Here is a 26,492-nt window from a genome sequence, read left to right as displayed (position 1 = left end):
TCTAACCTACGCTCGGTATTTCACTGTTTCTTTTTACTTTGGATATTTTCGTCTAATGATATTAGAATTCCGTTTACTGCTAGAACTAGATAATTATGGTGTGTTTATTTGTATCGAAGAAATTAAAACGATCATTTTTTTCTCGAAGTATCTCGAAAATGATTGCAATTCACCCCTGCGACTAAAAATAATCTTTCCAGAATGATTTGAAACTTCTCAATTTCAAGAATTTTTCTTTTAAATTATAAAAATCTTAAAAATGTCAGTGATGCTATAATTATCCTCCACAGTGTAGGTTAGACTGATGACGGTTCTAACGCTTGAACTTTAGAATACACTTACAAAAAACTATTGCAGTTACACGACGGTGCTTGTACGAGCATGTTAGCTACTTAACTGGAATTATTGAATTACAGCGATTTTCTTATGTGTTAACGAACGTCGGAATTATTAAATAAAAATGGCGAGCAGCGAAAATGTTACAAGGTCGGTTGTAACACTAATTTTTAAAAATGGAGATATTTGGTAACTCAGTGAGTTACATACAATAAAAATACGAGCAATGAGTGTTTGTAAACCTAGCCACAATTTTTCTAACCAGTTATTCCTAGATTACTAAAATCCAGTAAAAATGGAGTTGCATCTTGCTGCATCTTCAATTAAGAAACAGTAGGAGACAGAAAACACTCCAACAGTTTCAGGAAAATATCAAAGCCCACATTATCTAACTCATGTTCAAGAAAGCCTCTTTTTAAAAAAGATATTTCACTGTTGAACAAACTACTCCACACCTCTACGTGAATCTTCAGTTCAAACAAACCAACAATCATCTCAAACAATAGAGAAGCAACACGTCCTTGTAGACATACGTATCTGAGTCGATTTACAGAAAATATAATTCCACCAATGGCCTCCATTCTAACGTATTGAATACCACAACACACGTTTAAAGAAAGTTATACGAACGTAAACATATTATGTCATGCAGCAACATAAAGGTTCTCTTCCTTTTGGTTGCTCGAGAAAAGGAAACTTTTTCTTCCGTTTCCAAGGCTTTCTATCGATTCTGTTGTTGTTACATTCTCCATTTTGTTTCATCACTTTTGCATGATCCTTCCACATCTTGCCACCATGACAGTTCTGTTCCTCCTGGCTTTTCTACGACTGTCAGATCCAGATTATTCTCGGAGGATCCTAGAATTATTCTGGCTCTTTTCGTACGCGAAAATGGAGGAATTCTACTTTTAATGAATTTCGAGTTCAACATTCCTTTGTCTATTAATCTCTCCATTGGCGAAATAGCCTACCTTTCATTAAAAAAAAAAAATCACAAAGAAGGCCAAATAAATGATAGCAAGAGTAAACAAGAATTTATAACTTCCACAATTTTTAATATTTTTTTATGAAAAAAATACTGTAGATGCTTGTAAGATGAATAAATATATCTGCAAAGTTTGAGTATAAAATAGCCTGCACCTACCATTAAAAAAAAATCACAAAAAAAAACCGAATAAATGATAGCAAGAGTAAATAAGAATTTATAACTTACACAATTTTTAATATTTTTTTATGAAAAAAATACCGTAGAAGCTTTTAAGATGAATAAAAATATCTGCAAAATCTCTGTACAAAATATCCTGCACCAACCATTAAAAAAAGACCGAATAAATGACAGTAAGAGTAAACAAGAATTTATAACTTCCACAATTTTTAATATTTTTTTATGAAAAAAATACTGTACGTGGTTGTAGGTTGAACAAATATACCTGCAAAATCTCAGTGCAAATCAACCTATCTACCTTCCATTAAAACCGCAAAAATCACAAAAATTTGTTCCCCCTGAAATTTTTCGAAATTCTACATTTACGAGAACGAATAACTTTTCGTATAAGAAGATACGAAGTTGTGATATTATATTGAAGATAGTTTGAATTCCTATTCGAGAAAGACTGGCGAAACACCTCGGAAACATTTCATCGCTCTAACACGAAAACTTTCCCGCGGTCGAAGTTCGTCGAAAACTAAAATTGACCTCTCGACGCGAAAAAGAGTCTAGATAAACATGGCGAAGTTGAAATTAATTTTTTTCCACCAGTCCACGTCGAACCGAATCGAAATCGAAAGGTCAGAAATTACGATTCGAGAGAAACTAGAACGCTCGCCATTTTATGTAAAACGCGAAACGTTTATTTCCTAAACGCTTTACCAGGTTTGTCAACGAAATTACTGGAAAATTGCAGAGAAATTTATTCTCCTTTCGGATCGCCGTGGATGGTATTTAAAATCGATCATCGGATTTAGAACAACCATTAACGCATCGTTGACCAGAAATGTCCAATGAATATTAAATGAATTTTAATGTCCTCTCTTCGAGCGTTAAATAATTTATTTACTGGATTCGTAAAAAATTTTGTTACTGCTCCAAGACCTACAATTTAAATAATCTCAAGTTATTCTCAGACACTAAAAAATCATACTATTCATCCAATTTCTCAATAAACCTTGTTAGTGAAAACCTACAATTTTCAATATCCTCAAGTTATTCTCAGACACTTTGAAATCATACTTTTCATCTAATTACGTCATAAAAACTCGCACGTTCCACGCTATTACAAAGTCATCGAATCACTATATTCCACCTAATCACGTTCCTTCGCTGTCATCGATATTCACGAAACACAGACACGAGATTTCTCACAACGTAGACAATGTGCAACGAAACTTTACCAGATAATCAACAGTCTGATCGTATTTTTGTCTAACCGATTACTGTCGTGACTAATCCTCCAAGGATACTGTTTCTATCACTATTGTACACATATCTAACGACGCATAACAACGATCGATCACTAGGAACTGGTCACTCGAAGCAAAACGAAGGTACTACATTGAGATACACCATCCGCAAGACAGTAATTGCCACGTACACAGATGAAATAGACCAGAGACGCGTACTATATCTATACATAAACGACTGTCTTGACGTCGAACGTCGGTAGTTATTTTAATGAATGCTTCAATCGTTCTTAATTCCCTGGATTCTTTAACAGTACCTATGCAACCGCCTCATCGCGAATCGTAGAACGACCAAGACGAGGAATTCGAAGCGATGGATCAGGTTTGCCGCCAAGGACAACGGGGAGCGTTTATTCTTTAATATAGTTGATGGTTGCAAGATGGAAACAATTGCTTCGTGACTCCAGTGATACGTTTAATAGGCTCGTAGAATGTTTCGCGATTAAAGGAGACGACGAATCGTGTTTTCCATGGACAAAACGATACTACGAGAATAAAATTTGCTTCATTAACTGTATTATAAATTCCTGAGCGAAGAGAATTGTGGAATCTGACGCGTTGTGTCTTGATTCGAGCGGAGGCCGCTGTAAAAACATCAAATAAAGCGTTTTTTTTGGATGCATGGAAAAGTAAATTATTAACCATGCGGTCGAGTGTTGAAAAAAAGTATTTATGGGTTGACCAAGAATGATTAGTTTTCTGTATTGGGCTTGTTTCTGAGCTATATAAAAATACGGTTCTTGTTAATTGCCAACAGAAACGGATGTCACAATATTGTGTCTGGTTTAATAGTATTTTCATTCGAGACGAATAGAGAATATTGTTGTCAACAACTTCATTAAACTGTCACAGAGCTTGATGGAATGTGGCATTAATTAAACTCGTCTTGTTTGATTTGTAGCAGCTACAGGTTACAAAACACTTTTACGAGTAAATAAATAACCTTCTCTACGAATAATCTTAAACGTCACAAAGTAAATATACAAAAACAACTACCAACGTTTAAAGAAGTTTGATTGGAAAACGTTTAAAAGTGGATGCAAAGAATAGATATTTCGAGGAGAATCGAAGAAACCTGTCATGGAACGTTATCGTTTTATCTGGAATTTTCGAGGCTGCGAAATTGCCCGGATATTGCTTGGATTTGACTGAGATTAGGTTTACGGAAACAATGCGCGAACAGGGTCCACGTTGATTACGGTTCAGAAGCGTGGAAAATGGCCGCGAGTGAAAGCAAGGTACTTACAGGACTTCATTGCACAGTGTGACTCATTTTAATTTAACCAAGAAAATATCGTTGCAGTTGGAAGAAACTACTTCCTGATAGTGGGGGTGCAACAAGTCCAATGGACTGAAGAAAAGTTTATTACTTTAAAAAATTGTGTCAAGTAACAGGTAGACATAGTTTTCTTGTACTACGTATTTAGGAGTTATTATCAGTGTAGCCATTTTTGAATCTGTACCGTTTCAAACCACTTCAAACTGCATTAGTGATAATTTCCCATAATTCAGAAATCAGATCATCGTTAATATAGAATATTCAACAATATTTGAAGCGACGATGGTCGTCAACTTTAAATCTGTACCGTTTGAAACCCGTTCAAACCGTTTCAAACTGCATAAGTGGTAATTTCCCATAATTCAGAAATCATATGATCGTTAATATAGAATATTCAACAATATTTGAAGCGAAGATGGTCGTCAACTTTAAATCTGTACCGTTTCAAACCGGTTCAAACCGTTTAATAAGCGTAAAATGTATAATAATCTTGCCTCGACAGATGGACCAAAGTGAATACGTTGCACTACGTATTATCTGTGTTTGCTCTACTCGAGATAAAAATATTTACACGCAGTGCACTTCCACTCGCGCTGCACTCACGCTGCATTCAATATTTATCGCGACGATAATTAATTTCGTCTAAATTCGAACCTAAAAAACAAATATTCTTTCCATAAACGATCCTCCTTTGCTCTTATTTGCAACACCACCTTCACCAGTAGATAAACAAATGCCCCAAACGGAAAACTTCTGCAATTAAAAAAGCAAATTCCAAGCGTACAGTTTGCAACTATAGCGATTACAGGAAACCCAAATTATGTAATAATGCGACTTACCTAAACTGATCGGTAAATATCCTGAAAATAAGAATTCGTTTTTATTCGAAAACGTTCCACTATGCTCGACATGCAATTAATCGTACTAATTTACGTATATCTCGCAGACTAAAAAAAAAAATTTTTTAAAAATTAGAACGAAAGACGTCAACGTTGTTTCTTTTTTTTTCTATCGTTCTAAATAACTTTGCAAAAGCTGGCTGAATATTTTACACGCTATTTGCTTGCTCGATAAAGATACCTACCGATAAAAAAAAAAAGGAATTAGTAAATAATGCAACAATTTGTTTTTAACATTTCTCTAGACTCGTTTGTAACTTTTCTTCCTTTTTTATTGGCATTGTTTCGACGCTGTGCAGTGTTTATTGCCAGTGGAATACAACGTGTCGAAATTTCAAAAGGAAATTGTGCTGTTTCGTTCTGTTTGCGTGTGTGTGTGTGCTCCGAGAATCGATTTGATCGGCCCAATTCCATTGAATCCGTTACGATTGCAAAATTACTGGGACGAAAAAAACTGCTGGAAAGTTGTTGATATGGAGGCATAGAAAAATAACTATAAAATGGTTTATTCGATAAGAAACACGTATTCAAAAATAAAAAAAAAAAGATACCAAATGTTAATTTTGAGATAAGTTTTAATTGGTCAATAAATCTTGATCAGAATTAGTCTTTTTTCTATAAAAAATTTAATTTGGTTACAAATTAGAGTTCTGAATTTCTAAAAATTCACTGAATATCGATAGAATATTTTAGAAAAGTTTGTTAAATAATTAAATGCAAAGTGAGAGATTAGTTGAGAAATGTTTAGTATGCAACAAGCTAATTATTTCGATTTTTATAGTGGCAAGCAGCGGTTACTAATCGATTCGACGTTAAACGAAGGCAAACTCGAGTCTTCTAGTAATTTTTACCAAAAATATTTACGTATATCCTCGGAAAATGAATAACAAAGTAAACGAAACAGATTCGTTTCGAAATACTTCACGATTTTATCGTAAAAAATTCACAAACAATGCCTATTTTACCAGAAGATTTTAAACAAAGTGGAGCAAAATTTTTTCACGAATAACGAATTTAAATGTTGTTTAAAACCGTTTCAAACCACTTCAAACTGCATAAATGGTAATTTCCCATAATTCAGAAATCACATCATCGTTAATGTACAATATTTAACAATATTTGAAGCGACGATGGTCGTCAATTTTAAATCTGTACCACTTCGAACCATTTACTAAACAGTTTGAAATGGTACAGATTTAAAGTTGACGACCATCGTTGATTTCTGAATTATGGGAAATTACCATTTGTGCAGTTTGAAGTGGTTTGAAACGGTTTGGGTTGGGATATTTATATAAACAATACAAATATTTCTTTCGTTTACTTGATATTGATATGTTTGTTTAAAAAATATCGTTTAACAAACATTATTATTCAATTACTGACTGTACAAATACCTCTTACACCCACTGTACCATTGGAAGTACTTCTAAACATCTTTTCCTCGATTGAAATGTTACATTTCGCGATTGGACGTTAATGGATTCCGATTTGCGAGTGAATTTATGGAGGGAGCGTGGGCAACGGAATCGAAAATTAAAATATCGTTGTTCGTGAATAAAATTTGCCCCATTCTGTTTGCTAAGCAGTCGAACTGAACGTCACTCCAACAAAACGACAGGCTTTCCCATGCACGCCAGAATTCGATTTTCGCGTGCAGAGGTGGAGGGAAAAGGAATGGGACAAAGGCATCGACAGACAGCGAATCGAATCGATTTCACAGCGGCTAATTAACGCGACACGTGGTGTCGATTAGTCTTGTGAGTGTGTTGTGGGTATATGTGAAGTAAAACGAGATTTATAATAAATAATATGGATCGAGTACATACGCTCGCTCAACAGGAAGCTCGGTCTCTTTGAACCTGTAACCCAAGGATCATATACATGATATCGTCACACCCCACACCCACTGCTCGCGCTTAACCTCTTAGGCACGGCTGAATTTTACGCGGGAGAATACTCTTTTCTAGTACATTCGAATGACACTGACACTGGCGTATCGAAACAAACACTGTATACTCTGTCTGTATGTTGTTAACACTGTTAGAAAACGTTGAGAATGCAAAAATTGTGGGAAACAAACTATGAAAACTATCACTTAACACAAACAGTGAACGACTGAGCCACCAGAGTGGCGCCACTAGATTGAACCGCCAAAATGGCGCCATTAGACTGAGCCACCACAGTGGCGCGTAAATTCAAAAAGATGACATCCGACCAAAATGGCGCATCGTGCCTAAGAGGTTAAAAATAAAGTAATTTCGAAGATGCAGCAAGGCGTGAACACGACAAAGTGTCGTTAAATGAAGAAGAAAGTAAACTTTGCAGCTAAATGGGAAAATATCATGGCGTTGGATTGAAAAGTTAGAATCTAAAAATAAAACAACGAAAGAAAAGTTAAGAAGCATTCAAAGATATAATATATGTAGAAACGATAGGGAATTGAATATTTTATATTCGAGGAAATCTTTGCACAAAATATCCAGACAACTATATTTTTATTCGTGAATTAAATAAAGTTTCGAATTGTTTTTTTTCCATTCGACACACCTTGCTGCATCGAAAGCTTGAAATAAAGAACGCAATAATACGCGATTCGCCACTATGTGCAACGATTCTCTGATTTTTATAAAGCACACTCTTCTTCGACGAAAATTGTTCAATTACAACTGGCCACGTATCGTTGGAATTTGGAAACACTGTGACAAAATGCAAAACATACCCATCGAAAGTAATTCACATCACATGGTGGAAATAAAAAACATTTATACAAAACTGAAGAACAGTCAATATTTTTATTTACACGTTAAAAGGAAACGGGTGATAATTACTGTTATGTCAGGAAGTAGGTCCATAACGATACTGGTACAACCACGGTCAGATATCCAAAGCATAAGAAGTATTCTAATCAATTCTAATTAAAATAATAAAGGTACTGTCTTCGTCATCTATTTTTTATATTAAAAAGATAGTTTGCTTCGTAATTCTATAAGATAGTAAATTCAACATATTCTTCCATTTCGAATCATTTGAATCTAAGGAAGTACTCTGCTTTACCATTAGATGGTTTGTCTTATTCAACTCGACGCTGGTATTGAAATAACTCTACTTTATCTGGGCCTGTAATACTACGCGATATCGACAGAGTTACGTTCTCAATCGATAGTACAGTCGCGTTATTCTTGGTCGATACTGTAGCGACGAACTCTCTTCGGTCGATACTGCAGTTGCGATACGAATCCATCGAGAATCGTTAATCGAAATGTTCGATAGTATCGACGGGTCGACACAATGCAAGATTATATAGTTCACGTGTCGGTCTCGAATAGCCGATAAAGCGACAGGATACCCAGCTTGCATTTATTTTGTAATTACCTTTTAATTATTTACGAATCTATGCATACTGCGTTACGACATACCAATTATCATCGTTCTGTATAAACAGGCTCATTAACGGCGCCCGTTGCAAGTAGAGCCCGTGATTTACGTAGGCGTAAATTACAGCCAGCTCGCCTAATTATGAACCATAGTTTCGCGTTGAATAACCAGTAATTACGAATTCCTCGCGGGCATACGAAACAGCTGACAAACTCAATGAACGAATTATCGTAAATGCAGACCAACTTGACGCAACGTTTCCTTCCGTGACAAAATAAAAAATTACCTATAATTTTTTTCTTCTACTTGTAAATAATTTAAATTTTCTTCGTACTCGTAAACTTTCACTCGCAATAGCTCGATTCAAGTTTCATTTATGACGTCACATATTTAGAAAATATATATTACTTTTAGAAATCAAAATTTAATTTAGTAAACTCGAGTGTCTGACCGTGGCTGACCGTTTCTACTGAAAGTTTAACGCACCCTCCAATATTTCATTTTGATCCATTATCTAAATTTAGTTGCTCAAAAAATAAGAAATTCTTTGATCCCGTTCGATCGAAGCTGCTCTTCGCCACATTTTACACCCCAGGGATTTCTATTTACAAATCGGGGGTTCGAAAGTATTTCTACCATCTGATGGCAAGAAAGAAAAAAGGACAGTACACGTATATCGTTCGAGCAAATGAAAAATTCTCGAGCCTCACCTTTCGCTGGCGATCGAACTGTTGCGCGACATTGATTTCGGCGACATTTCGAAATCGCTGTCACTGCGATAGAGGAAGCTCTCTCTCCGTTGTGGCAGAGTTTGGAGGACAAGGCCTGCACTTGGTGAGGCGCCACCGCCACCTCCAGCGCCAGCGTCCAGTGTCGAGGCGCCATTTTCCACATCGAAACTGTGAACAGAAACGGGAAATGTTCGAAAAATAATCCATCCGTTCAATTCGTATGGTAAATGGGACTAAAACTAACAATTTGGGCCTTTTTAAAACCATATATATACCGTACTATTTATACAGAGCGTTCAATTTGACCAGTATTGTTCTGGCCAATGGTAAGCACAGTTTAGGAATTTTTTTCTCGAAACTGGGTAGGATTTCGAGGGTATGTCTATTCACCAAAAATGATTGTACTTGACCCCTGCAACTGAAAATAATTTTTTTATGACGATTTGAAATGTTTTAATTTTGTCGAAAAATTTCACATATTCTCGAATTTTTTTCTCGAAACTGGTTAGGATTTCAAGGGTATGTCTAATGAGCAAATATGATTGTAATGTACCCCTGCAGCCAATAGTATTTTTTTTAGAACGATTTGAAAATTTTTTTTTCGTCGAAAAATTTCACATTTTCTCGAATTTTTTTCTCGAAACTGGTTAGAATTTCGAGGGTATGTCTAATGACCAAATATGATTGTAATGTACCCTTGCAGCCAATAGTATTTTATTTAGAACGATTTGAAAATTTTTTTTTTCGTCGAAAAATTTAGGCACCTACCCCCTGTCGATTTTTCTTAGAAACTCGTTTTTCATTTTTAATAATTTTGTTTGACGCCCCACAGAAAAGTTGTCTAATACTTTTTTGTAGGTACCCATGAGCTCTACTTCAGAAAAAAGTTTCATTAAAATATATTCACTATTGTAGAAATTATGGCTGTTTGAAAATTGGACCATTTTTATAGGGTTTTTCTCATTTTAACGGGGTCAAGGGTCAACTTTTCGAATATTTTTACAATTTCTACATATTCTTGATTAAAATACGCGTCGTTTGCATTTTTGAAAATGAAAATCCTTCAATCCGTTCAGAAGTTATGACATTTTAAAGATTCGCTTGAAAATTCGGGCTGACATTCCTAACCAGAAATTAGATTTTCAGTACGGAATTTTTTTCTCTAAAGTGCGTAGGATTTCGGGGGTATGTCTAATGACAAAAAATAATTGTAATTGACCCCTGCAACTAAAAATAATTTTTTTAAATCGATTTGAAATTTTTTAATTTTGTCGAAAAATTTCAACTTTCCCGAATTTTTTTCTCGCAAGTGGGTAGGAATTCGTGGGTATGTGTAATGACCAAAAATGATTGTAATTGACCCCTGCAACCGAGAATAATTTTTTCAGAATGATTTGAAATTTTTTAATTTAATTTTTTAATAACTTGTTAACGAAGCCTCAATCAAGAAATTGTTATGCTTGATATTCGTCTTATTTTGGCCTCTAGAATCTCCCACTAAAATTTTTTCAGGGCTGTGTACCTTTTATAAGAAAAATCATAAATTTAAATGGCTTAAATTTAAATTTAAATTTTAAAAACTATCATTTGACCAGTCATGATAGGTTTAATATTAACATGGTTTTGGGATATTTCTAAAGACTTTTGGTTCGTCATTCCGTTCGAATTAATACTCAGCAAAATATTATTAAACTATTATTACACACTTTTAGATATTTTGTTGGTTTCTTTAATCGAAAATTGACAAGTCAAAGGAGTTCTCGATTACCTTTCCCTAGCAGAATCGTTTCTTTAACGTGGTTTTGTGATATTTGATCGAGGAATCTCGGAATTGAAGCCTGCAAAATGGCGAATAAAGCTGAAAAGTATCGTAAAAAATCGCGGATGTCCGAGTGGATTGAAGTTTGACAAAACGTTCGCAAAAAATAGCATTGTTCCAGATGTACGTATCGCAAGCTCAGCTGTCACGCTAACGCCAAGCGTGTACAACAGCGATTACGCGAAATCTGCACGCAGCTGGAATCGAGCGTCCCTGACGTAATTTCGTGAAAAGTGCTCGGGAATAGAGGATTACAGGGACTAGTTCGTGCAAACGACCGATCCTCGTTTGTAACGCAAGACTGCTAGCGAAATACTAGTTGTACACAAACTCCAATATGTCACGAGAAACAGATTGACAGATTAGTTTTTCGATAAATTTTCACTCCATTCCGTAGGGATTTCAATTTTTTTTAAATGGAAGCATCGAACGTACGTTGCACAATTTCGAAAAGAAAAATTTCACTCGAAACTTTGCTCTTATTTCATTTCACCAACGACCAAATTCTTTTTTTCTCTTTGCTAGGTAGCTGTAAATTATTTATTTTAAAATGGTAAATAGTAATCAGATATTTTGGGCATTTTTTAAATATTTATTATTTTGAAGATGTTTGTCAGCGTTTGACAATTTAGAATCTTTAAAAAACGAAGTATCCTGCGAAAACAAAAGTCTGAATTTGAAACAACCTACTGTTGTTATTTTCTTAGTGTTCACTGTCTGGTCTCTTGGCGGCCTATAGAAAAGCATGGCGCGTATGACCCGTATACGAGTCATGGACAGTGAACGTGTTAAGTCTGTCTACTGTAAAGCGTGATTTTGTTAGGCTTCCTCGAGGAATTTTGTGCGAATAAAAAATGTTTGACAGTGTTTGTCAATTTCCAAGAACCGTAATATTCTTTGTATTAATATATTACACCGAGGTTGGCGATACAAGCATATTTACTCCTAATAAACAGAAGATTCTGCATGATCGAGGTTCTACTGAATATTCAATATCTCAATTTTATTTCCGTCGCGATCCAAATCCGTAAGTTCACGGTCGTCGCGACGCCGCGAGAAATTTTCTCTCATTTCGTCTCGTTTCTTCTTTGTTTCGTCCAAAAGGGAAATCATGTTCGTTCAATGAAAGCGTGGGCGTCGTTTCGGCCAGGGCAATTTCTGAGTTTGCACAGTCCTCGTTGATCGATCGTGTTACTTTTAACCATTACTCAATGCAGAACAACGGTTCTTACGTAAGAGAGTTACAGGCGCGGCAGCCACGGAACGGAAGTGCCTTTTAATCACTTCTTTGTTATTGGTTCTGCTCGACAACTAATATTAGCTGTACAGGCTTGGCCGTGTCAGATAAACGCCACGATTCCCCAACCCCCCACCCCCATCACTCGCTAGTTTGCACTCTGAAATGAAACACTTGTTGCCTCAGCTTGTCAGATCGCACACAACACTGTCTGCGACCGGGAAAACCTGTTTTCTTCGACGATTTTCACTGGAACACGTTTTGAAAATTCATTCCTTGAATTTTGATTCGAGCAAACGCTTATTTTTAATGGTACATGCTATACAATTGGGCGGGGCAATTCAAATAAGCCACTCGATCCCCAACAGATTAATTAGAAGCCTTAAATTTGGAAAATGATGCAATTGATATGTAAACGAAGAATTTTGATTCTGACAAACGCTGATTTCTAATGATACGTACTATACAATTGGGCGGGGCAATTCAAATAAGCCACTCGATTCTAAACAGATTAATTAGAAGCCTCAAGTTTGGAAAATGATGCAATTGATAAGTAAACGAAGAATTTTGACTCTGACAAACGCTGATTTTTAATGGTACATGCTATACAATTAGGCGGGGCAATGCAAGGAAGCCACACGATCCCCAACAGATTAATTAGAAACGTTGAGTTTCAACTCTGGAAGATGATGCAATTGATAATTAAAGGAAGAATTACCTCGAACGCAATTTTCTCTCGTATAAAAATTTCTAAAGCACATAATCCGTCATTCTGTCGATATAGAGCGACTCAAAGAGTAAAGGAAACTTGATGAATGACCGCGTGGCGAAAGAAGCCTGACGCATGAGGTTCAATATTCTTTTTACAGAAAAAAAATTTTTCTCTTGGGGGTTGCTCCCTTGGAATAACATCTGAAATTATTCAGTTTTCATCAGACAACGTTTTGAATTATTTACAGGGGAAACGTGAGGATTTGTTTATAAATATGGCAGATATTAAAATATAGAAAATGGGTATCGAAATTAATTTTCGTATTTTTAACTCGTAATTATTGGCATCTATTGTAATATTTTCCAGTTTACTATTTTATATAAAATTATTTCAAATTTTCCCCAAGCCCTGGATTAATAAATAGCTATAACTATAAAGTTTCATCTATAGATCTTCGATAGAAATAGCAAATAAAAAAAGAAACCAAAGCGATAGAATGAAATGTTTGAATTCGTTTGAATCCAAAAGATAACATTTATTTTGATTCATTGCGTGGCCAACCACTGTCACAATAGTGAACTATTTAATCATTAAATAGCAAGGTCAGAGCATTAATCGTGGCTTACATAATCCCGTATAATGATTACTATCACGAACAGGAAAACGAACGGTGTTTTCTGGTCAACGTCGATGAGCATGAGAACGAAAGAATGTTAATTAAGCCCCCCGGGTAATTAGACCCGTTTAACGAGCGAATTGATCGCAATCTTGGCTGGTAATTGTTTCAGGGCAAGTTAAGACGCAGATCGATAATGAAAACGGAGTTTGTTCTTTTTACCCTTTTGCTTTTGAAAATTTCCATGTCTTAGGAACTTCCAAGCAAAATTGACGGAATTTTTAATTTTAGAATAAAATTATTCAATTATTTTGGGTATTTAAACAAATGTAAATTTAAAAATTAGTGGAACGTGAAAGCCCATAAACGTTAGTTTTATAATCTTATAAATATAAAGGGTCAAAGTTGACGCTGAAAATTGCTTAGTGAATTACGAAAAATGGTTGCTAAATGGAAACGTGAAATTTTCTTATCGTCCAAAATGGCGCTCAACGAACTGTATTTGCGATATGAAAAGTGTCGTGTCTCAGTTTCACCAGGGTTTAATTAGATATATTTATGGGACCCTGTGGGCCAGGGAAATGGTAGTTTGACGCTGTTTAACGGTGAAACTCGACACCATCGTTATCATAACGAACAAGTTTGACTAACGCGTTTAGGGAGTTATTCACTGCGTTGTTATCTGTCGCAAAAACTTTTCTAACACTGTACAAATTCTTACAAAATTGACTCTTAGAAATTTATAGAGGATCTGATACATTATTCGACACTCTAAACGTGATATTCTTCGCTGTATTATACAGGGTGCTCGGCCACCCCTGGGAAACAATTTTAATGGGAGATTCTAGAGGCCAAAATAAGACGAAAACCAAGAATATCAATTTTTTGACTAAGGCTTGGTTCACAAGTTATTAAAAAATTTCAAATCGTTCTGAAAAAATTATTATCGATTGCGGGGGTCAATTACAATCAATTTTGGTGAATAGACATACCCCCGAAATCCTATCCAGTTTCGAGAAAAAAATTCGTTACTAACATTTCGTTACTAAAACTTTAGACGCGTGCAATTTCGAAATTACTAATGCTTTATTCAAAATTAAATCACCGTTAGCGGCGGTGAAGCTTCCTCTTTGAAATTGGTTTTTGGTTTTTGTCGATCCGACTTTTCGTTTTCGAGATATCGTAATTTATGTAAAGTGGTGTTTTTCTTAATTCGACTGTCTCTGTCTTTGTCTGACGCGTCGCGCCGGACCTCTTTGTCTCGTACGTGACTCATGACCGAGTGACCTAGTTATTACGAGCACGTGTGGTCAACGACCTTCAAAGTTCATTGACCGCACAGGTGTAAACAGACTTCGGACCCTTATAATAACCCTAAAATCGCTATATCTCCGGAACTAATTATGCTATCGGCTCGTACAAACGCTCATTTTAAAGGGCATTTCATCCCCTATCCAATGAATATATCACCTATTATAATTTATGCCATCTTCTATGTTTATTTTAACATTTACTTTGACGCTACATACTCAAAAAAGTTTCAGCAATTCTTATTGATTATACGATTGGTGTGCGATAAAACTGGATTATAAATTGTTTATTTAATTGAAAATAAATTTAAATTTGTATACAGGATTTCTATAGAGCATTTCTAGAGTCTTAAACAATTTCATGGTTGACTACACTGATCGCAGCGAGAATTAACAATCGAGATTCGCGTACCGCCGGATTACTTCTGATCGATCGTCGTTAAATCCGACGATCCTCTAGCGAACGATAAATCTCCCTCGATCATGAGTCGTTGCGCCGTGATTAGGGTAATTGCGCGCGACTGTATCCGCGCGTAGAGGCTCCCAGTCTCCCTCTGTCGACTAATTAAACGGAATCATCAGTCGGACCATTATTTCGAACTCATTTCCTAATGGATTCTTTCGTTAGCGGAAATGGCAAAGGCTCGTTTGACCGGTGAGTTAAGGTTCCAAGGAAAGGGGAGCTGAGTAACTGGCCAGTGAAACGCAACGCAAACAGAATTTGCATTACCTTTCAGCGTTTCACTTACGATGGTACGCGTTCTTTTCGCGCGACTGAACCTTTGAGGCAAGTGGCTGAGAATTAATGGCAGGATCAGGAATTCTACGTACGCAGTAATCGATTCGACGCCTGATCAATAACGTTAACCTGTGATCGAGTACTGGGCGTTCGTTACAAGTTGTATATATCACTGAAATAAATCTTGTAAATTTCACTGCAAAAGGTCTTATAGTTTATCCACAAAAATTTGCCGAAAAGCTTAAAAGCTTTCACTGTCCATGACACGTATACGAGTCATAAGCCCATGCGTTTGGATAGGCCGCTAAGAGACCAGACAGTGAACGCTATTACAATATTTTAAGGCCGTTTGAGGAATTTTGAGGTGAGATAAACAATTTCCAATTTCGTAATTTACGTATAATGAATAATTTTTGCAAATGAATGATACTTTTGCTCCCTAAATAAATAAAATTCAGATATCAGGCTTCGCGATTGTTCTTTTTTCTCGATGTTTGATCTAAAACACTTACGGGACGGCCACGTAGACCAATTTAGGATGTGGCTTCGTTCTTGATAGCGTCGACACGCAACCGCTGTGCCTTCGGAACGAAGTCAACGGAAGTGTCACTCTCATCGTCCCCGAATCTCTGCGTGCCAATCTTGAAGAGACCTCGTGTGGCACGAGAATAGCGTAGTCGTTCATGTCGACGTCAATATTGCACGCGTAAGTAATTTCCCATCAATAATTATCAACAATTTTCACTCTATATCAAACTTCACTTGAGATCCATCTATCGTTGAATCGTTAAAACGCGATTTTCTTAGTCAGAAAAATAAAAAATTCAACCAGTCCTCGACGAACAGTAATTGTTTTCTCCGATCTCGAAAAATGTAAACAATTTCTGCGCTAGGATATATTTTAGAAAATTTCTCAGGTTTATTTTCTTTCGTTTTGCACGCGAGAGTTTATTATTTGCCCTTTCGACGTCGTTTCTATGCAATTTTTGATTATTAAAATATGTTAAGGGACGAATTTTATTTTAAAAGCCAAGATAAAGTGGACCTATTATTCATTTCTATGCATGGAGATTTTGATAATAAATATTTTTCAAAAATTTTCAAGCCACAATTACTATCTTTCAGGGGGTATTTTAGAACAGACAATTTTAGGTCTTCTATGTTATTTTTTAAAAAGAAACCTGTAGATTGCTTCGTCTTGGGATTTCCCAGATATATTCATTGATATTTACAGTATACACAGTATTTTTTTCAAGTAAAAATAATGAAATTTGTATGAACTACTTGACATTCTAAAACGCAACTTCAGATTAAATCTTAAAAGCTCAATCAATAGCTAACATTTAAATAGTGACAAAAAATTCTGAATCAAAGAAAGAAGGAAACAACAAGATGCAAACTTACAAAAATTGATGTAAAATGTATGAAAAGAATGTAATCAAAGTGGTCTTTTTCTATAAAATAAAAATTTCAACCTAATAAATTCATATTTAAGTACAACGAGAACGGAATAAATAAAAAACTCATCATCGAATAACCATATTTCACATTACAAAAGGATTATTTTCTCTCGTATAATATTTGCACACTCGGTGCAAGCTTTTTATCCAACCTAATGAATTCATATTTAAGTATAACGAGAATGAGAACGACTCGTCGACGTTACCTCGCGAAATTTGGTCGTCAGAGACGAGGAAGTAAGCGAAACTGAAGGGAGAAATCTTCCCTTAACGCGAAACTTGTCGACGCGAGGGGAGGAAGAAAGATTTACATGGAAATGGAAAAAGTTTCAGGGTGGACAGAATTTCGGTATAAAAAAACGTGTTGGAAGATTTACTCGAGGTAAATTTTGAAACAGTATACGTTGGAGGCCGTAAAAGATTAACAGCTCGAACCCTTGATGGACAAATGGGAGCCATGGCGAGATACGAGACGCGTTGTATTAAAATTAGAAAACGCGTAACGGTTCAGCTTACGATTAGAAGTCGACGTCGAAGATCGTATTGGATAAAAGCAATCTTTATGACTTGGCTAGATACGAGGGACTATGAATATAACGTATACATAACCTATATTGCAAAATATTTTATGAAATAATCAGGCCTGGGGGAAATTTTTAATAATTTTATATAATATAGTAAACATTGAAATATTTGGATATACTATTTCATTAAATGTTTAAATCATTTACTACATGAACTTAGTTTTTAATTGGCCAATGAAAATTAATTGGAATATTAGTATAGAAAAGCATTATGAAATATTGTATTCGATAAAAAGAAATTATTAAATAATTAAAAACAAATTAGATACGAGATTATAATTTTATTTATTTTTTAATTGCGTAAGTATTCTATAGCTAAATATCCTTTCGAATTGGAATTTTATTTCAACATAGGCACAATTCTGTTTAATAATTCGTTATTTATTTAAGATAATATATTTTCTACGGATGCGTAAGGTAACAATTTGCATTCGAATACCGTGTCACGAGCTTTATCAAGTATTCATTAATCGTCGTGGAATCTAATTTTCCATCGCATAATTATGAGAAAAATACTATCGACAGGAAAACAAACTCGTTAAGCGATTTCGAAATCACTTTGTGCGTTAATCTCGTCGCTGGTAATTAACAATTGCTCGTAGCTTCCCCCAATTTCATCTCTGACGTCTCGTTTATGATTTCGCGATTTCCAAGTATTCGTTTCACGGTTGGCCTCGAAATCATTGTTACTAGAATCTGTTCCGGTCAGACAACGTTCAGAAATTACGATGGAAACACGATCGATAATTACGACGATAAAGGTATTTGTGGTGCAAACAGTTAACAAGTTGTTGTCGATTAAAATTACACTTTTGTTCGCCTTGTTACCAAAAGTTTCTTAAATTTGTTACTATCGACTCGACGTGGCTCCCTAGAAACAATAGAATTATTTATTTTTATCCCTAGATTCCCTTCTCCATTTTCGTGATATTTGATCTAACCTCTCGCCTCGCCCAGCTCTCGTAACGTTTCGTAAAATTGTCAATCGTTAAGGGAAATTACGGTTCCGTTGAATAGGAAGACTCTTATTGTTGCTTCGCTTTATTATCGTGGGAAATTAAAGCAATCTGGCTTGAATTGTGCGAAAATAAACGCGACATAAAGGGAGCTGTGTATCCCCCGAGGCCCGAGAAAATGAAATCGAAGTTTTCCCCTATACGAATCAGGAATCAAACTTCACGATACTCGTATCGTATCGATTTCCAATTATCTTTAATACGAAAATTAAAACTGACACGTTAAATATCGCTGCAATAGAAGAGCGATATTTTCTAAGATTCTAAAAAGGCAATTTTTATTTATATAGGACTAGGAACGCTAGTTAGAATTAATAATACACCACTGATGCCAGTGTGCTATAGCGTGATGTGACTCTCAGATTTTCCACTAGCCAATCATTATCTCCGACACTAGAAACTAACGAGAAACAAGTTTCGCTAACAAGAACGAAATATGAAGGTTAAAATTGTCTTTCTAAATAAAAATCTTCCTATTTTCTAGATAAAATTTTAATTGAAATTCGCACGGGAAACGTAAACGAAATCATCGCGATCCAACGTCCAAGAATAATCTAATCCCCCTTCTTTCTACGGTTCTTCGTTAAATTAACAAACGAAGTAAATAAAGAAACTTCGTCCCAACGAAATCTCGGCAGAAAGGAAACCTAGAAAGTCTGTCGAAAGGGCGGGCACGAACTCTTAATTACCCATAAAGTCTCACGGAATCAAAGCTAGAAACGAATCTCCAGGACTCGTGGAAAAAGTTTTCAATTCGCTAATGCGAGTTCGAACGGAGACACAAATCTTTCACATCGGCACCGATCACTGTTCAAATCGTCTTTTCCTTTCCTCTATTAACGCGTTCACTGCCACATCAAAACCGCCTAATATTCTGCAAAAGTAAAATTTCGATTTCAGTAAGCTACATAACCTAACATTTGTTTCGACGCTTACTCTTGCAACCTTGTTAAAATTCCCTCAACGTCTCGAGGATTAATTTTTCTAATAATGGTAAATCGTGTCACCTGACGTGGCAGTCAAAGCGTTAAAACAGCTCGAAACGTCTCCGAAGGAAAACTGTGAAGAAAGCGTTTTCTTTCTCGGCGATTGTTGGCGATCGTGATTCGAAGCAACGCGAAGCACTTTGTTTCACGGATAAACGGCCACGGGAGACTACGAAACACACACGAATTTGTTATGACAACGTTTCTCGCGATAGAATCGTCTTTGTTCCGTGCCCTTTAGGAAGGACAGCGTCGTATCGTTCGCGAGAAAAACGAAGAACGACCCTCGTCGGTCGCGTGCCGGCTGTGAACTGACTCTGGCGCCGATATGCCCGCGTATCTGTTGCATGTACGCCGCTACAGGTGTGTGTACGTATCTGCGTGTCGGACCAACGACAACGTTTGGACAAACATTGACATTTTTCGCGATATCGTCTATCGAACGTGGAATTTAGAGAACGATATAATCTTTAACTGTCCGGGACAAACGATAACCTACAATCTCAAACCGTTGCACTATGAATGATTTTTTTCCGATGCAAGATTATATCCTTCGTCATATATTCTCAGAAATTGCTCTTAACTGATACAATGCTGATTTTTCTATCGAGAGGCTACACCACTATAAACATCTTGATACCATATCAAATCTTAGCAATTTTTTTTAGGTTAGATTACTGAAAATTGAGGATATGTATGTTCGAGCAAACATTGATATTTTTCGCGATATCGTCTATCAAATGTGGAATTTAGAGAACGATATAACTATTTCATTCTGTTTGATGGCCGTTTAAATGATTTTTTTCTGACTCTCACGAAACAACTCTACCTTCTTCGCCATACTGCCAACAACTGCAACGATTTGTCGTTCGTTATGATGGGGTTTTCACGTTGGTACGCTTGCTTCACTACAAACATCTTGAAACCATATGAAACTTTGCAATTTCTTTTTAGGTTAGACTAGTGAAAATTAAGAATTTCACGATATGGTCCATCGAATGTGGAATTTAAAGAACGATATAACCTTTAATTATCTGGGACAAACGATAACCTACAATCTCAAACCGTTGCACTATGAATGATTTTCTTCCGATGCAGGATTATATCCTTCGTCATATATTCTCAGAAATTGCTTTTAACTGATACAATGCTCGATACAATGCTGATTTTTCTACCGAGAGGCTACAACACTATAAACATCTTGAAACCATATCAAACCTTAGCAATTTTTTTAGGTTAGATTACTGAAAATTGAGGATATGTATGTTCGAGCAAAGATTGATATTTTTCGTGATATCGTCTATCAAACGTGGATTTTAGAGAACGATAAAATTGTTTCATTCTGTTTGATGGCCGTTTAAATGATTCTTTTTTGACTCTCGCGAAACCACTCTACCTCCTTCGCCATACTGCCAACAACTGCAACGATTCGTCGTTCGTTATGATAGTTTCTTCACGTTGGTACGCTTGCTTCACTACAAACATCTTGAAACCATATAAAACTTTCGCAATTTTTAGATTAGATTACTGGGAATTAAGAATTTCACGATATTGTTTGTCGAATGTGGAATTTAAAGAACGATATAACCTTTAATTATCTGGGACAAACTATAACCTACAAACTCAAACTGTTTGCCTTCGTTTGAATGATTCTTTTTCACATTCTCTCCTACAATCTTTCTTTTTAAATAAGACTAATGTTTATTTCGTGATAGATCTGTATCGTACATTGAAAATAAAGATATGACTTTAAATAAAATACCTATTGTTGTACAAATGGTACATATTTGAAGAAATGTCGATTTTTTATTCCTTTTAACCTTCGTTATCAAATAAGTTCCAAAATATTGGCAAACGTTAAAAACGTAATTTTACTAATACAGTGTGTAACGTAAGTAGGGAAAATGGATTTGTAAACACGAGAGATTCACTGTGGAGGAATCCACGTCCCAGAACACATTTTTCCTGAATTATTGGATCCTACGAAGAGATCGTTGCAATAGGTTTTCCCCTAGAGAAATGATTCACTTTCAAGTCATTTAGAGACCATTCTTGCTCCTAGTCTATTTTATTGTTACTTCTGACCACCCTCCTACCTTTAATAACAATTAAATAATAAAACTTACGTTTTACAAATCAAATGATCTTTAATTTTTCAATTAATATGTTAAATTATTTAATCCAAAGTGCACTGAATAAAAAATTGATTCTGTTACTCGTGATCTACCCAATTTCTGACCATTTTCTGAAAATTTGTGGAGCAATGAAATCTCTGACGTCAAGAATTTTTCTCTGAGGATAAACTAAATTGTAATTCACGTCCCACACGTTGGAACAGTTAACATAAATTGGCTGAAGCTATAAACTTAAATGCATCAATGAAGATTGTAGCAGTACTTGTTAAGAGAAGCCTCCAGTTGACATTCGTTCTTCGTAAATAATAATGAAAATTCGCCATTTCTCTTTCGATAAAAGTGTTGATCGAGCTTCGTATGTTTAAATATAATACTGGAAAATTTTAACAAAAATTTCCTCTGTTTTCGAAGAAGTAAAAAACTGTGTAATATATTTATCAAATTCTACGGATGCATTTTAACTGCTTTTAATATTTGATATTAAGCTTCGTTAATTTTCTGTTGAATAATTACTACAAAATATCGTTATTAAAATAATGATTCTCATGCAGAGTAATTAGAACTTAAATATAAAAAAATTATCATTGAAATCCACTAAGAATTATTTATTAAAGAATTGTATAATCGATAGCAACGAAGTCATTGGTACAATTGATCTATAGTGGTGTGAACGTGCTTATAAAAATAATTGAACGACAGAAATAATATTTTTAACCCGTTTTAAAGTTTCCTTGACTCGAATAAAGGGGACAATCATGGTTCTTGGCATGTTCGGAGCTAAACGAAGACAATCGACGATCGAAGAATCAGGATTAAAGCAGTTCAAGTGACAAGTTTTAACCGGTTTCTATTTGATGTTTTATCGATTCGAACGATCCGGCTAAATTGAAAGACGTGGAAAGCCATAGACTCAGTCGATCGTGAAGAAAATGAACGTGTCACGCTCGCCTAATTGAACGCCGCGGAAAATCCTCGTCTGGGCATTACGAAAGTCATTGCACAATATCCCAGAAACCTTTTATTAGTTAATAACGCGACAACTGTGAGAAACGACCATTGTACGAGATAAATCATTTCTCTAATTCATAAAGATTCCTAAATTACAATTATTTAAAGGTCAGTCGGTGTCCTGGTGGAGAAAGTAATTGATTTTCTTGGTAATCGGCGAGTAAACGATCACTATTTTTATAGTGACGCTACCTCTAGCATCCACGACGACTAAAATTAATAATAACGAATACATTGAAATACTAAACGATCGATCGTTACCATTCATAAATGAAAATGAAGAAACAAATTGGACTTTTCGGGAAAACAACGCCGGCGTTGATAACAGTGGTGCAACCGTAGCTAGGGGATCGTAACATCGATGTTTTAAAGTGGCCAGCGTGCTCACCAGACCAGAATCCAATAGAGTACACTTCTAGCATTGTTGTTCGAAAAATCTATACGGGTAATAAACAGTATCAAAATATATCCGAACTAAAAAACGCAATTACAACAGCGTGGGTCCTTTAGTACAAAATCCAATAAAAAGTATGAAAAATCAACTAATTGAGACTCTTGAAAATAAGGGATGTTCTATGTGGGTGGATATTAAATTACTTCACACTGGTTTGCCACATAAATTCGGTATGTTTACGTCTTCAAAGGATGTATAATGCATTTAGTTGTAATGGACATGTTACTTTTGTTCGCCTTCACTTTTATAATAAATAAATTAGCTTTCTGTAAATAGGGATTCTGGAGGCCAAGATAAGACGAAAATCAAGGATACTAATTTGTTGATTAAGGCTTATAGAAACATTTCCTGCCACACAGTATACTTTTGGAAAAGAATTTTTTTCTCGAAAATGCGTAGGAATTCGGGGGTATGTCTAATCACCAAAAATGATTGCAATTGACTCCTGCAACCAAAAATAATTTTTCCAAAAATTTCACCTAATCGAATGTTTTCTCGAAAACAGTGGGCAAATATTTATGGAATTACCCATCTCCGCAGATCTAACGTTATTATTAACGCGAATTCAATTTCCTTCGCGCGTGTCTGAGTGGTCGCGTCCATTTTTAAAATCCCAATTTCCGATTTAAAGCAGATTATTATTCGACGACGCGCTTTAGCAACAGTAATTTTAATTAAATCCCGTCGTTTCAATTTCATCTGAAATCGTACTAGGGAGCAGCGAAAATTCATCAGTGAAATTTCAACGGAAAGCGGAGCAAAATATTTCCAACTCTCGCAAGGATGGAAACTCCTAACAACTGAATTCCGTGTCGCGTGGAGGCGAGGAAAAACGGGAAGGTAATTTCCTTCGTACGTATACATATATAGGCTGAGGCACGAAATTATTGTACAACTATTTAAAATTTTTCGCGCCAATATTTAAATTATTTAAAATTTTCCCAGGTGCCCTGGTCGAGACAAATTGTCCACGAAGTTGGTGAAGTTTCTTCTCAGATTTTTTCGAACCGATTAGAAGTAGCGAGCACCTGGAAAGGTCGAGCTGAAAGCTCGGTATCGATCACGAAAAGAGTTGGCGTGCCACGCGGTTGTTAGGGGTGTTTATCACCTACGTGCTCTTCAGGGTCGTCAGATTTGTGTCAAGAACTCCTTCCTCCGCTTGTCCGAGTACGATATTCACGTACCAGAAGTCGTAAAAGAAACTCATCGAACGTACGCGGAAGAATTTACGACGCTACAAACGTCGGATATTTAAGGCGTAAAAGTCGTTGTATTCTTGTTCCGCCAACGATCTCCAAGGATGGTTCTATGCAGCGATCATGGCCTCGACTTTTTAACAGGATTGCTCCCGTTTCCATGAGGCTTTTTCATCCGGTTCGTAATATCCTCCTGGATACTGTTCTTCGATCTTCTATTACGGTCCAACAATATTGTTTTCCACGCATGGATCACTAAATTTTCATTTTTTTTACAGAAAAACATACAAAACTGAAATTCCAAATCGTTTCTCTACGCGTCGAATGTTATTTCCCCGATTGAAAGAAAGGCAATTACTCGCTGCAATAAACATGATTTGCCTCGAAGGCGCCACTATAAAATATAATTAACGGCTCCGTACTCACCTCTTGTTACGTTCGACGTAATAACGACGCGAGTGGCGTCGAAGACGATATCGACGTCTGTCAACGTAAGCTAGACCAATAGACGAGGTCTCCCTTGAATTTCGTCTGGAATTGCTTCGATCTCGATTATCCCTGGAGAAGGAGTTCTTCCTGGACTCCTGCCTCTGATCCTGCTGCTCCTTTGACCTGACTATCGTCCAGATGAAGAACAATGCGGCGATCATCGTCGTCTCTTCGATCATCGCCTCCCTCACGCTCGCTCATTGATCGAGGCATCGATCATCGATTGTCCAGAACTCGAGGCTCCCCTCTTCATTCGACCATCACTCTTCTTTTTAATAATTTTCACCCATCACTCGGAGAACACTTTTCATCTTCTTGGTGCACGTTCGCGATGAGATACTTTTAAACGATGGGAAATTAAGTAATTTTCTTTCTTAGCTTTGGTAGAACAAATGTGAAACTCTTTAGATCTCTGTATAGAGGTTCAATCACAAACATGAATTTTCCCAAGAAGCACACTTTAATTATGTTCTTTAACAGTCTTCGTCAAATTTTACTAATTTTTAATATTGTAATCGTCGACGATTCACTATAGGTAAACGAAAATATTTGTTGAAACATCTTTTTTCGAAGTAAAATATTCCTCGTCAGACATTTTCAGTAATGAATTTTTTTCTCGAAAATGCGTAGGAATTCGGGGGTATGTCTATAGACCAAAAATTATAGTAATTGACCCGTGCAAGCAAAAATATTTTTTTTAGAACGATATGAAATTTTTTAATTTTTCGAAAAATTGCACATCTTCTCGAATTTTTTACTCGAAACCGAGTAGGATTTCGGGGGTACGTCTATTCACCAAAAATGATTGTAATTGATCACTGAAACTAAACATATTTTTTTTAGAACGATTTGAAATTTTTTAATTTTGTCGAAAATTGCAATCCTTTTCGAATTTTTTTCTCGAAACCGAGTAGGATTTCGGGGGTACGTCTATTCACCAAAAATGATTACAATTGACCACTGAAACTAAAAATAATTTTTTTAGAACGATTTGAATTTTTTTAATTTTGTCGAAAATTGCACACCTTCTCGAATTTTTTTCTCGAAACCGAGTAGGATTTCGGGGGTACGTCTATTCACCAAAAATGATTATAATTGACCACTGAAACTAAACATAATTTTTTTAGAACGATTTGAACTGTTTTAATTTTTCGAAAAATTGCACACCTTCTCGAATTTTTTTCTCGAAACTGAGTAGGATTTCGGGTGTACGTCTATTCACCAAAAATGATTATAATTGATCACTGAAACTAAACATATTTTTTTTAGAACGATTTGAAATTTTTTAATTTTGTCGAAAATTGCAATCATTTTCGAATTTTTTTCTCGAAACCGAGTAGGATTTCGGGGGTACGTCTATTCACCAAAAATGATTGTAATTGACCACTGAAACTAAACATATTTTTTTTAGAACGATTTGAAATTTTTTAATTTTTCGAAAAATTGCACACCTTCTCGAATTTTTTTCTCGAAACCGAGTAGGATTTCGGGGGTACGTCTATTCACCAAAAATTATTGTAATTGACCACTGAAACTAAAAATAATTTTTTTAGAACGATTTGAAATTTTTTAATTTTGTCGAAAAATTGCACACCTTCTCGAATTTTTTTCTCGAAACCGAGTAGGATTTCGGGGGTACATCTATTCACCA

General features: G+C 35.7%; 1 protein-coding gene across 13 annotated transcripts in view; it reads right to left on the bottom strand.

Annotated features, from left to right (window-relative positions):
- The window catches only part of Dnc (phosphodiesterase dunce), a 189,141-nt gene that overhangs the window by 31,716 nt on the left and 130,933 nt on the right, over nt 1–26,492 (bottom strand). For 7 of the 13 annotated variants that reach the window (XM_076780995.1, XM_076781000.1, XM_076780997.1 and 4 more), the window contains 3 exons: nt 9,060–9,248; nt 6,801–6,833; nt 4,915–4,935 (listed from right to left, as the gene is read on the bottom strand). In XM_076780995.1, coding sequence (XP_076637110.1) covers nt 4,915–4,935; nt 6,801–6,833; nt 9,060–9,248 — 243 coding nt within the window. Of the gene's footprint in view, nt 1–4,914; nt 4,936–6,800; nt 6,834–9,059; nt 9,249–16,025; nt 16,400–24,778; nt 25,129–26,492 lie in introns of those variants that run through there. The other 6 variants (XM_076781001.1, XM_076780989.1, XM_076780994.1 and 3 more) reach the window with 5 other exon arrangements.

The sequence above is a fragment of the Colletes latitarsis genome, chromosome 13 (genome assembly GCF_051014445.1).
Source record: "Colletes latitarsis isolate SP2378_abdomen chromosome 13, iyColLati1, whole genome shotgun sequence".
NCBI classification, from domain to species: domain Eukaryota; kingdom Metazoa; phylum Arthropoda; class Insecta; order Hymenoptera; family Colletidae; genus Colletes; species Colletes latitarsis.
Note: the sequence above shows the minus strand (reverse complement) of the source record. Positions and strands in the feature narration are given on the sequence as shown.